We start from the raw sequence: 14,081 nt of genomic DNA on the forward strand, positions 1-14,081 counted from the left end.
TCAATTCTGATGGACCTGGCCATCTTCAACAATGAGATGAACCAAATCAGCTCCAATAGAGCAGTAATGAATTGAACCAGCTACACCTAGTGAAAGAACGCTGGGATATGACTATGAAACACTACATAGAATTCCTAATCCTTCTATCTTTGCCCACCTGCATTTTTGATTTCCTTCACAGGTTAATTGTACACTATTTCAAAGTCCGATTCTTTTTGTACAGCAAAATAACTGTATGGACATGTATATATATATATATATAGTATTTAACTTATACTTTAACATATTTCACATGTACTGGTCAACCTGCCATCTGGGGAAGGGGTGGGGGGAAGGAGGGGAAAAAATGGAACAAAAGGTTTTGCAATTGTCAATGCTGAAAAATTACCCATGCATATATCTTGTAAATAAAAAGCTATTAAAAAAGATAATACTTTTACATGTTTAACATGTATGAGACTGCCTGCCATCTAGGGGATGGGGTAGAGGGAGGGAAAGGAAAAGATGGAACAGAAGTGAGTGCAAGGGACAATGTTGAAAAATTACCCATGCATATGTTCTGTCAATAAAAAGCTATAATAAAAAAAATTTGAATGTTGATGCTTATATATATCTTAATGGACCTCGTCTGGGAACTGCCTTCTCTACAAAATAGCTTAACTGCTATTTGGGATTCAGTTCATGTAATGGAACTCTGCTCTGAAATTTTATATAATATAAGCCTCCCAGAGACTGAAAAAGGAGCCTTTTCCTAGCTTATTTCCTCTACCAAGTGACTAAAAAAATTTCTAACGTTATTTCATATGTTTTATATGATTGTACATGAATAACCTATATCAAATTTTCTGCCTTCTTAATAAGAAGGGAGTAGAAAAGGAAACTCAAAATTTTGAAAAACAAATTTAAAACATTATTTTACATGAAATTGGAAAAATAAAATATTTTTTAAAAAATAAAACTATTTCAGATTTTTGGGCTTGTTCTCATGACTACCAGAAGAACGTAAAGTCCAAGAAAAGATTATGTATTGGGAAAACAGGGAGGGGTACAGGAATTGAAGGTTACTGAAATAAGGACAAAAAATAGATTAGAAGGAATGTGAAAGAGGAAAAGATCAAAAGATAAGAGATCATGATTAGAGAGAATTTGTGGCATTCTGAATAATGGGGATGCAAAAAATTATGAATGATGATCTTATCATGTACGGCATGAATCATGTATATAGAGTGAATTTGGGGGTCACAGAAGTTTGATGAATTGAGAGGAAAAGGTGCTTAGGGGAACATGGACATATATCGAAGGTCCTAAGTATGAGATATTACGTCACATAGCTTATGACATGCCCATATCTAGAGAGCAGCTTTTATTATTTTCTTTTCTTTCAGAGACTCTAATTTGAAAAAGAAATATAGCACCATAAAAACCCAAGGCCTGTGAAAATCTGAGATCTTGCTTTCCCATCATCTTTCACTGATCTAAAATTAGGAACGGCCAAGGAAGATTTATAAAGATTTATTTAGGCATATTATAAATACTATAAATTTTTATATACAGCACATATAAATAAATATTTGACAAAAGTGATAGTTCATAAATAACTTGTTATCATGACTGAAGGAAGAAAACTTTTCCTGGTACAATCTGAGAACCAACAAGATTCACTATGAGAAAGAAAGAATGCAATTTTACATTCTAGTCATCTTATTGTTAGAGACTTTATCAGAGGTACTAGATCTGGAGATTAATCTGGTTTTTTCACAATATTTAGTGAATGTCAACATGAGTCCATATTAGGACATGGCAGATCAAAAAATTGATAGGCTCTGAGGTTACATAAAAAGAGAGAGGAGGCCAAAAGTCACTGTCCCATTGTCTTTTGCTTTGATCAGACACAATTTGTAGTGGTATGTCCATTTTATTAGCAAATTATTGTATGTCTAGAAGAAGGCAGCTAGGATGACAAAAGATGATGGCTGGGCCAAATGAAAATTGATTGAAGGAATGTGGATGTTTAGTCTTGAGAAGAGAATCATTAATAGGAGACATCTCCTCCAGTGTCAAAGATGTCATGTAGAAGAGGGATAAGATTGGTTCTGCCTGGTCCCAGAGGGCAGAAGTGGGATCAGTGGGCAGTTTTAGGGGAGGCAGATTTCAGCTCTGACCCTCTGATCTGAACTTAGATATGTCAGACTACATTCAGGTTCAGTCCCATGGAATTTTCATTTCTAATTGGGGGTGAAAAGATTAGGAAAATGCCACTAGGTTATCTTTTCTCATATTTTTCAACTTACGAAACTCTTTGGGACAAATGATTTAAATCTTAGGTTTATGTTTATGTGTAGGATTTCCCCAAGATGGGGTGGTAAAAAGGTACTCAATGTATAATATGAATCAAGTAAAGGATAGTTATTAATTTCTATATAATAAAGGAATGCTAACCATAGAAAACTTAATTTTGACAAAAAATTAAACAAGAGTCAGCAATTTAATTTATAACTAGAATCTTTTGGAGAGTTAACTTCATCAGCAGTTTGTGGAAAGGACTATTGATCAAGCATTTCCCATTATCCCTTTGCTCTCCGTTATGCAGACAACTCCTGATATATCTTCTGGTAAAATGGTCAAGCCTGGGCCAATCCTCTTGGCTTTAGCCTTTCTCATCAGTCAATTCCATTAATTGCTCTTATGACCTCTAAATCTCCCAAATGTATGAGATCATTTCCAACTCTAAATATATCCCTTTCTAACTTGATGTTCAATCATCTATGCAGGAAAGGAAATAAGAAGCAGGAAAGCTATCCAAGGACTCAATTGTAAGTTTATCGAATTCGGCCCTTGTTCCCTGAAACAACAGGGTAGAACAAAGGTTAACTCCTTTATCTCCCTCATAGGGTATATAAAGAAGAGCACATAAGCTAGAAGCCTTTCCAATAAGATTAGAAGTGAAGCAAAGTTGTCTATTATCACCAATAATATTCAATATTAGGGGCAGCTGGGTGGCGCAGCAGATAGAGCAACAGCCCTGAAGTCAGGAGGACCTGAGTTCAAATCTCATCTCAGACACTTAATGCTTCCTAGCTGTGTGACCCTGGTCAAGTCACTTAACCCCAGTTGCCTCAGTCAATACATACACGCATACATACATACATACATACATACACACAGATATATATATTCCATATTATATTTAAAATGGTAACTGTAGCAATAAGACAAGAAAAAGAAATTGAAATTATAATCCCAGCAATGAAGAAACAAAACCCAATTTTGGCAAAAGATATGATAGTTAGCTTAGAGAACCCTAGAGAGTCAACAACAAAAAAAAATAATCACAACATAACTTCAACAAAACTGCAAGATATAACGTAGACTCACACTAATCATTAACATGTTTGCATATTACCCCAGCAGAAACAGATAGAAAGAGAAATTCCATTTAAAGTAACTATAGATAGTATTAAATGCTTAGGAATCTGTGGGTCAAGAAACAGCTATAAATTATATGAATATGAATTATATGAATTATATGAATAAGACTAATCTAAGTAATTGGAGAAATATCAACATAGTAAAAATGATAATATTATCTAGATTAATGTACTTATTCAGTGCCAATAAAGCTATCAAAGAATTACTTTGTAGAGCTAAAAAAAATAATAAAATTCATCTAAGAAAATATAAGGGAATCATTGGGAAAATAAAAAGGAAAGTAAGGGGACCTGGCAGTATCAGATCTCAAGCCATACTACAAAACTGTAATCATCAAAATGATTTATTTGTTACTGGGTAAGAAATTGAGTGGTTGATCAGTGGAACAGATTAGCTACCCAATATACAGAATCAAATGAACATTTTAACTTAGTGTTTGATAAAGTGAAAGATTCCAGCTTTGGGGCAAAAATTCACTATTTGACAAAAACTGTTGGGAAAACAAATGCAGTCTGACAGTTTGTTAGCTGACAAACATCTCACTTTCACACTACATAGCAATATAAGGCCAGAATAGGCTCATGATTTAGACACAAAGGACCAGTAGTATGTTCTATACCTTAAAGGCATTAAAGAAAGGAAAAGGACCCATATATACAAAAATATTTAGAGCAGTAATTTTTGTGGTAGCAACAAATTATAAATTCCAGAGTTATCTATCAATTGGAGAATGGCTGAATCAGTTATAATATGTGAATATAATGAAATATTAGTGTGTGAAAAAATAATGAAGGGGATGGTTTTTTTTTTTTTTTGAAACTGGGAAATCTTATGAATTGATGCAGAATGAAGAGGGCTATATACTCTGCAACAGAATGGGATGGAAAGACATACAAAGCAGGGCAATTGGTTAAGACAACCAAGACACTGCCACTCTTTTATGGAAGCATAGTAAAAATGTAAAGATAATCAACTGTAACCAACCACAATTCCAAATGACTTATGATAAAACATATTATTCCTCAAGATTAAGATCCGAGGGACTCTGTACAATTGAAGCATGTTTTCTTCATTCTTTTTTCTTGCCTTTTTTTTTTCTTTAAACAAGGGTAATGCAGAAATTTTATTTTTATGACCACACTTCCAATTGATTTTGGTTTTTTCTTGCTTCCTCAATAAGTAAGAGAAGAGAAGTAGGGAGACAGTTTAGAACTGAAAATTAAATTAAATTTTTTAAAAAGAGCACACTACTTGTCACATGGGAGAGCTAAAGCATAAAGGCCAAGCCGAAGTTGTCTTCATTTAAAATGTCCACTGAGTCACTGACCCTTCCAACTCAGAAATCAACAAGGGGATCTATTTATCATTTCAAAGCACCCATACTCTTCAATACTGAATTACCATAAGAAGCAGCAAGGAAATTCATCATCATGTCTCTGGAAATTTCCTGTGGAGCTCTGGATACATACTCCCTTGAAGAGCCTTTATAGTTCAGTCCTTACTACCAGCAATTCCAGCATTGTTTTAGGTTATCAAATGACCTTTAATTTTTTCCCCCAGCTCTGTAATTCTATATTTTGATTTAAAAGTTAATGAGATAATTTGGGTTTATGAGCTAGATTTATAACCAATAGTAAAGGTAGATGAACATCAGAAATTTAGAAATTTAATTCTATTTTAGTAAAGGTGGAGGTCCAAAATTTAAAAGACTTTATGGAAGTCAGAATGAGACTAGCCTGATAGAAAAGACTTCACCCATGTTCTCTGGGGATTTATCTCAAGTGTCTTTATTTCCTCTCCATCCCCATATCTTCTTCAATATGAGAACAGAATAAGTTTTGGAATTGAGAAATTGGGGAACTTGGACTCCAAGAACCTTGGAAATTTTTGAGAAAATCAGCCCCTACATAGATGACATGTCTTAGTCTAGGTCTTAGTTGTCAAATACTGGTTTTATAAAACTCCTAAGAGCAGCCTAAAATATAATTGAGATTTTTTTCCTTTCATTGAGGCAATTGGGGCTATGTGTGCCCAGAGGTCATACAGTTAAGAAGTGCTAAGTGTCTGAGGTCAAATTTGAACTCAGGTCCTCCTGACTTCAGGGCTGATGCTCTATCCACTGTACCAATTAGCCGCCCCTTTTTTTCCTTTTTTTAATCTGACTTTTCTTGTGCAGCATGATAATTGTGGAAATATGTATAGAAGAATTACACATATTTAACATTTTTGGATTACTTGTCATCTAGGGAAGGGGTAGAAAAGAAGGGAGGGAGAAAAAAAATTGAACATAGGATTTTGCAAAGCTAAATATTGAAAATTATCTATGTATGTATTTTGAAAATAAAAAGCTTTAATTTAAAAATATATAATTGAGAAATATTTAGCAAAATAAATGGAATTATAATAAAAGATAATGTTAATATGTGGTTTTCTAAGTCTGAATGCACTCACAGAGATACTGACATGTGGTTTAAAGGCCCCTTTTCTATTTGAGTTAGAAACCACTGCCAAGCTTGAAGACTAAAACCAGAAATCATATTGAATGCCTACCTAGGGGTATAATGAGATCTTTCACAGAGACCTAAACCTTAGGACAAAATTTTATTTTGAAAGATTTGAGCCTGGAAGTATTAGCTATTTAACTAGAAGTAGTTTTCCCAGGGCTGATTTCGATTCAGCCTATCTTTCCTTGTCAGTCTATAGTTGGAGATGCTACTTTTCTATTAGGCCTATTTTTTTATATTAAATATAATATATATATACATATTTATACAATAATCTTTTATTTATTTATTTATTTTTTAATTTAATAGCCTTTTATTTACAGGATATATACATGGGTAACTTTACAGCATTAACAATTGCCAAACCTCTTGTTCCAATTTTTTACCTCTTACCCCCCCCCACCCCCTCCCCTAAATGGCAGGATGACCACTAGATGTTAAATTTTATACAATAATCTTGCTGCACAAGAAAAATCAGATTAAAAAGGAAAAAATGAGAAAGAAAACAAAATGCAAGCAAACAAAAAGAGTGAAAATGCTATGGTGTAATCTATACTATTTCCACAGTCCTCTCTCTGGGTTTATATAGGCCTATTTTTTTTTTAAGCTTCAGTATTTTTAATCAAAATCTGAACCCACTCTTCTCATGAGCAAGAGATAACATGCTAGCCAAGAGCTAAAGTTGAAGCAGAGATAAGCACCATAATAGGCCCATAGGCAGTGAGCAGCAAAGATTATGTACTCAGCAGAGGAACAGTGAGGGAAGGGAAATTCCTTTGATAAGAATAAGCTCTCCCCCATCCCTGTCTCCTGCCTTCTTCCAAGTTTCAGCTGAAATCCTACCTGCTACAAGAAGTCTCTCCTTATTCCCCTTAAAGCTTGTCATTCTATTATTTCCAATTTATCCTGTATAGAGGTTATTTTTACATAGTTGTTTGCATAATGTCTCATTGATTGAAATTTATTAATCCAGAGGAACAGTAATCATGCAGCATGAAGGTCAGGAATTGCCCCTTCTTGTGTATAGCTTGGATCCTCGGGGTTCATTGTTTCCTGCTTGTGCCATGACCACAGGTGTTTTTCACACATGTGTACCCCTCCTTTTGTGTACTGTGGCCATTTGTGTTTCCTGCCTTATATCTCTCTATGACCATGCCTTGTCCCATGGGTTCTATAGGTATCTACCTCTACCTTGGGCTATACTTTCTACTGATGTATTTACTGGAGTTTATGGCCTCAGTCTATTGGGTGAATGTCTTATTAATACTTTCCTTGCTATGTATGTGAAATACCTCTCCTTTGGTCTATTAGTTTCCTCTTGTTGAGGTTGGAAAGGGGGATCCCAAAAGTCTGGGGTCATAGACTGGTGTTGTGAGGTGTCTCAAAAGAATTTGCAGGTTTGAACCCATATCCAAGTCAAGGGGCAAAGTTTATTGTAATTGTAACACCATTACTCTGAATTTCCAAAAGAAATTAGCAGAGAAACAGAAGCAAGAAACTTATTTATCTAGTTTTCTATCATTGACAAGGTAATTCTATGACTCTCAGTAGGGGAGGAATGGTTTCCAGAATTTGGTTCTCCCTGACAAAATTATCAGTCAGCAATGAATTGAGGAGTGGTCTCCAAAATCAGGCAGAGTGTCAACAACAGTATTCCTAGGTTGGGGGTGGGGGGAAGGGAAGGGGAGGCAAAGCCAGAGAACTTTGCAATCAGATAAATTGCCAGAAGTCCCTCAAGGTCAAGGAACCCCAAAACCACCACTATATATTTCCCTAGAAGCTATACCATATCACTCTGACTGGCTTTTAAAAGTAAATAAATTGGAAGAGGCTTGTAAAACTTGTTTTTTTTTTTTTTTTTTTTTTTTAGTGGATATGGACCCACAGGGTACCTTAAATTCAGAGTGGCCTCAGGAAGGAATCCACTCTGAAAGTTGGGATTGTTACTAATTCATGTCAAGTTGACACAGTTTTTTCTTCTCTACTTCTCTCCAACAGGATTCCGTGATCCAAGAACTGAGAAGGGACATCAAAGCTAATTCCCAACCTGCTGGTAAGAATTAACTTTTCATTTTAGGGAAACAGTAAATCAACTGAAAATCCCCCCATCCCATCCCAGTTTAATGCAAGCTCTATTCTGTTTTTGTCATTGGATCTCCGGCACTTAACACAGTAACTTTTGCAGAGTAAGTGCTTAATTGTTGACTTCCATGTGCCTAATTAAAAAAAAAAAAAAAAAAAAAAAAAAAAAAACTTTATTGATACCTTAAAAAAAATCATCTTTAGTTCCAAATTTATCTCTCTCCTCTCTCCCACTCAAAGAACAATTCCTAATTTTAAAAAAGCATTAAAAAAAGAGGAGACTTTTTCATGATACCATTTGGAATTTTCTTGGCAAAAACACTGGAGTAAAACAAAACAAAACAAAACAAAAAAACCAACATGCACTGGAATGGTTTGTCATTTCCTTCTCCAGCTCTTTTTACAAATAAGGAAACTGAGGGAAACAGGATTTGGTGACTTGTTCAGGGGCACATAATTAATAAATGTCTGAGGATTGATTTGAACTCAGAAAGATGAGGTTTGTGACTCCAAGGCAGAAAGCCAGGAAAACAAATGTAAATTATTTAATAGCATTTGTGTAATAATGATTTAGAAATCTATAATCAATCTATGCTAATTAAATGATGAACATATGGGGGGGCACATTTTTGGAAAATATAATTTTTAAATGTTGATATTTGAGACTAAGCTAAAACACAAATATTTTCAAACTGCTGATGTTACTTTACTAAACATTATCTTAATTCTTTTGTTAGAATCTGTAATAAGATTGCAATTGTTTCTTTTGATTTTTACCATTAAATATACTTAAGAGCAAAAACAAAAAAAAAGAAGAAAAGAAAATTTGGCAAGACTGTTGTCTCAATTAAATCTTATGGTAAAGACAACATATATATATATATATTTATATATATATATATTTATATATATATATATAATAAAGTGGTTTATATTTGGATACACAAAGAATTGCCCTAGGCCCCAAACTTTATAAGCCTCTCTCAAATACAATTGGTATTTTTAAAAAATGAAGACTATTCACATATAACCTAGCGGTTATATATAAAGTTATATATATATATATATGTATATATATGTATAAAACCTTCCAGTAAACAAACCTCTCAGTAGGACAAACTGCTCCTTCCTCTTTATTCCTAACTTTTCTTCCTGCTTACTTTTTCCAGAATCCTTATCAGGATTTCAGTCAATAAATCAATCAATAAACATTTAAGGACCTATCATTTGCCAGGCACTGCTCTAAGCTCTGGGACTATGAAGAAAACTAAAAGACCTTGCTCTTACGGAGCAACCAGGCTAAGGGGGAGACTACATGCAAAAAATTATGTTACATACGAGATAAATTGGAAATAATCATCAGAATCACTAGCACTAAGGGGAATCAAGAGAGATTTCCTAAAAAAAAAAAAAAAAAAAGGGGGGGGGGTAGCTGGAATTTTAAGCTAGGGAAGCCAGAAAGCAGAAATGAGGAGGAAGAGCATTCCAAATATGGGGGAAAGCCATAGAAAATGCTAGAAATCAGAAGATGGAATGTTATGTGGGAGGAACAGCAAGGAAGCCAGTGTCACTGGAACATGGATTTTGTTCAAGGGAATAAAGTGTAAAAAGACTAGAGAGGTAGAGAAGAACCAGGTTGTAAAGGGCTTTAAAAACCAGAGGATTTTATATTTAATCCTAGAAGTCACAGGGAACCACTTGAGTGGATAGAGTACAAAGATGCACTTTTAGGAAGAACACTTTGACAGGTGAGTTTAACAACTGAATTGCAGATGCTCTGAAGTGGGGAGAAACTTTGGAGATCAATCCATAGGCTACTGCAATATTCCAGATATGAGCAAATGAAGGTCTGTACCTGGATAATGGTGGTTCTGTGGTTGGAGAAAAAAAGGGTTCTCACTCATACAAGAGGTTATTATCAAGGTAGAAACTACTAGAATCAATTATAATTGATACCCAGGAGAATGTAATCCCTTTGAGGTCAGTGACTATTTTCATCTTTATCTTAGCATCTCCTATACTTAAAGCATTCTTGACACAATTAGGTATTTAATAAATGTTTATTGAATTGAATTCTTTTGACTTTTGCAAGGGAGCATGATAAGGTCTTAATTTTTTTCTCCCCCGAGCCTCCACTATCTTTCCTCGGATTTAGACCGTCAAAATTATGGTGCTTTTGGCACAATTCTCTTCTCTGTATAATCTTGGTTGTGTTCAGCTGCTTTCCCCATATTTTTAGCACTATTTCTACTTCCTCATGTAACAAATCTGAGACTAAGATATTAAAGCCAAATGTGGTAGTCTTACTGCAACTGATGGCAAAATGAGTTATTTATAAAAATTTTTGTAGTTCTTTCCCATTTTTCCTGCTTGTTGTTCTGCCAGTTTCACCCTTAAATGTCTCAGGAAATCAATTGATAAATTCATAGAAATTTTACTTTTTACATTTGTTCTTTAAAAAGTTGAATTCTAAATTCTCTAGCTTCTCCCCCACCCATTGAGAAGGCAAACAATGATACTACTTAAATATATGAAGTTGTGTAAACATTTCTATTTCAGCCATGTGGGGGCATGGGGAAAGAGAAAGAAGCAAAGTAGGAACAATAAAGAAAGTGAAAAAAATTCAGAATTCATCAATTCTTATATTGGAAATGGAAAGTATTTTTCATTATGAATCTTAGAATTGTTTTGGATCATTTTATTCACTAAAGTAGCTAAGTCTTTCTCCATTGATCAATGTTACAATATTGCTGTTATTGTATACAATATTCTCCTGGTTCTGTTTACTTCACTTCGCATAGATTCATAAGTCTTCCCAGGTTTTTTTGAAACCCCCCTCTCTATTATTTCTCAGAACACAAGAGTATTGCATCCCAGTCTTGTGCCATGATTTATTTAGCCATTTCCCAATTAAAGGGCCACCACAAAAGGAGCTGCAATCACTCAATAAATGCATAAATGAATGAATAAATAAATATTTGCAAATAGGTCCTTTTTCTTTTTATTCAATCTCTTTGGGATACAAACCTAGTAGTGCTATTGCTGGATCAAAGGATGTACAAAGTTTTATAGCCTTCTGGGCAGAGTTCCAAATTGTTCTCTGGAATTTCTGGAACAATTCACCACTCCACCAAAGTACATCCATGTCCTGATTTGCCCCCCACATCCCCTCCAGCATTTGTCATTTCCTTCTATCCTGTTAATCAGTCAGATAGGCATGAAATGGTATCTCAGAGTGGTTTTAATTTACATTTATCCAACCAATAGTGATTTAGAAATTTTTCCATATAACTATCGATAGGTTTGGTTTCTTCTGAAAATTGTCTGTTCATCTCCTTTGACCATTTATCAATTGGGAAACGGCTAGGTTTGGTTTCTTCTGAAAATTGTCTGTTCATCTCCTTTGACCATTTATCAATTGGGAAACGGCTAGGTTTGATTTCTTCTGAAAATTGTCTGTTCATCTCCTTTGACCATTTATCAATTGGGAAACGGCTAGGTTTGGTTTCTTCTGAAAATTGTCTGTTCATCTCCTTTGACCATTTATCAATTGGGAAACGGCTAGGTTTGGTTTCTTCTGAAAATTGTCTGTTCATCTCCTTTGACCATTTATCAATGGGAAATGGCTAGGTTTGATTTCTTCTGAAAATTGTCTGTTCATCTCCTTTGACCATTTATCAATTGGGAAACGGCTAGGTTTGGTTTCTTCTGAAAACTGTCTGTTCATCTCCTTTGACCATTTATCAATTGGGAAACGGCTAGGTTTGGTTTCTTCTGAAAATTGTCTGTTCATCTCCTTTGACCATTTATCAATTGGGAAACGGCTAGGTTTGGTTTCTTCTGAAAACTGTCTGTTCATCTCCTTTGACCATTTATCAATTGGGAAAGCAGGTTTGTTTCTTCTGAAACTGTCTGTTCATCTCCTTTGACCATTTATCAATTGGGAAACGGCTAGGTTTGGTTTCTTCTGAAAACTGTCTGTTCATCTCCTTTGACCATTTATCAATTGGGAAACGGCTGTTATTTTTATAAATATGGCTCAGTTCCCTATATATTTGAGAAATGAGACCTTTATCAGAGAAATATGTTGTAAACAAGCAATAAACATTTAAGTACCTACTATGTGCCAGGTACTGTGCTAAGTGATGGGGATGCAAAAAGAGGCAAAAGAGTCTGAAGCCAGTGAATGTTCTACTTTGGCTATTTGTCCTTTCATTTCAAAGGAATAAGAGTGGCAGCTACTTCTTTATAAACGTTGCGAGGTCAAGAAGGCAAGTGGCCAGCCGATTGGAATTGGCAGCCAGCTGGTCCAGATCTGAAGTCCCGAGGAGCAAAGGTGTCTCCGAGACCCAGCCAAGGTCCGTTTTTGCTTTCCTTGCATCCGTAGCCAGTCCTAGCACGTAGTAGGTGTTTAATAAAAACTTGTTCTTGGACGATCGTTTGTATAAAAGAAGAAAAGCCCCTCCCTTCTGTGGGCCCCGATCTCTCCCCCACCAAATGAGACGTTGGATTTACCGCAGTCTCTTTTCCCACGCGCGAATGCTTCCATCTCGGGAGCGTCCTGGCTCTCACTGTTCTCATCCAGAAAACCAGGGGATTGGGTAGTCTTTGAGGACCCTGCAGCGCTAACTCAGAGGGTCCGAGGGCTTTCGGGAGGCAGGCGGTTGCGCCTGGTGAGGATGCTCCAGGCTTCGGCCGTGAGCCGCACCTGCATCCATTTGTAAAAGGGACCGGGGAAAACTCTCAGGCATCTCAATGGCCCGTCATAAAGGCGAATTGGTGGTAATTGGCTAAATGGAACCGGAGACACGCCCAGGCAGGGGTATTGGTCCCAGCTGGCCGGACGGGCTGACCAGGAGTGACCTTGCTCTAACAGAGTTGGGAGGAGAGATGAAACTGAAGCTGATGGTCTTTGAGGGTACAACCAGGTGCGTTCGTGTACACCCCGTGTATCCCTCGGAAACGCTCGCGCCTGCGCGGCCCTGCAGCGTCCCCTGCCGGCAGACTCGGGAAGCTGAGGGGTGATTGCGTGGAAAAGTGCGGCTGCGCAGGGACGCAAGGGCACACTGCACGGCTGCGCAGAGGCTGGGGGAAAGCCGGAGCGGGGAGGAATGCGCCTGCGTGGTGGGGGCGGGGCAGCCTGCGGTACCGGCGCGGCGGTGCCTACTCCTCCTCCGGGGCGGGAGTGCAGCAGGCGTGAGGCCGGGCCCAGGCGGGATGATGGCGCAGCCAGAGGCGGGGAAGCTGCCTAAGGAACAGAAGTACGACCGGCAGCTGAGGTGAGCGCCAGGGGGAGGATGCGGCAGGTGCTTCCGCCCAGCCCTGGCCCTTCCTGGGCTCCGGGCTTCCCGGGAGAGCTCCGGGCTCGGGCCGGCCCCGCCTACCCTGGGAGCGGAGCTCCGAGAGGGAGGGGCCTTCTTGCTCAGTGAAGCTGTGGGCCAGGCTGGATCCGCCCTCCTGGGGCCCGGAGCACCGAGTGCCGGTGCAGACAGAGGCCTCGGAGCATCACTGAGAGCACTGAGTGCCGGTACAGAGAGAGGCCTCAGAGCATCACTGAGTGCATTGAATGCCGGTACAGAAAAAGGCTTCGGATCATTGATGTCAGGTGCAGAGAGGCCTCGAGCATCACTGAGTGCACTGAGTGCCGGTGCAGAGAGAGGCCTCAGAGCATCACTGAGTGCCGCAGAGAGAGGCCTCAGAGCATCACTGAGTGCACTGAGTGCCGGTACAGAGAGAGGCCTCAGAGCATCACTGAGTGCATTGAGTGCCGGTACAGAGAGAGGCCTCAGAGCATCACTGAGTGCATTGAATGCCGGTACAGAAAAAGGCTTCGGATCATTGCATGTCAGTGCAGAGAGCGGCCTCGGAGCATCACTGAGTGCACTGAGTGCCGGTGCAGAGAGAGGCCTCAGAGCATCACTGAGTGCTGATACAGAGAAGGCCTCAGAGCATCACTGAGTGCACTGAGTGCGGTACAGAGAGGCCTCAGAGCATCACTGAGTGCATTGAGTGCCGGTACAGAAGAGAGGCCTCAGAGCATCACTGAGTGCATTGAGTGCCGGTGCA

The 14,081-nt window shown here is 37.9% G+C and overlaps 1 protein-coding gene across 3 annotated transcripts in view; it reads left to right on the forward strand.

The window, feature by feature from the left end:
• The first annotated feature begins 12,728 nt into the window (after window positions 1-12,728).
• Window positions 12,729-14,081, forward strand: part of NAE1 (NEDD8 activating enzyme E1 subunit 1) — a 44,432-nt gene continuing 43,079 nt past the window's right edge. The window contains exon 1 of one of the 3 annotated variants that reach the window (XM_031950322.1): window positions 12,729-12,943. In XM_031950322.1, coding sequence (XP_031806182.1) covers window positions 12,810-12,943 — 134 coding nt within the window. In that variant the 5' untranslated portion in view covers window positions 12,729-12,809. Of the gene's footprint in view, window positions 12,944-13,121; window positions 13,295-14,081 lie in introns of those variants that run through there. The other 2 variants (XM_031950321.1, XM_031950323.1) reach the window with 2 other exon arrangements.

This window comes from Sarcophilus harrisii, chromosome 2 (assembly GCF_902635505.1).
Source record: "Sarcophilus harrisii chromosome 2, mSarHar1.11, whole genome shotgun sequence".
NCBI classification, from domain to species: Eukaryota; Metazoa; Chordata; class Mammalia; order Dasyuromorphia; family Dasyuridae; genus Sarcophilus; species Sarcophilus harrisii.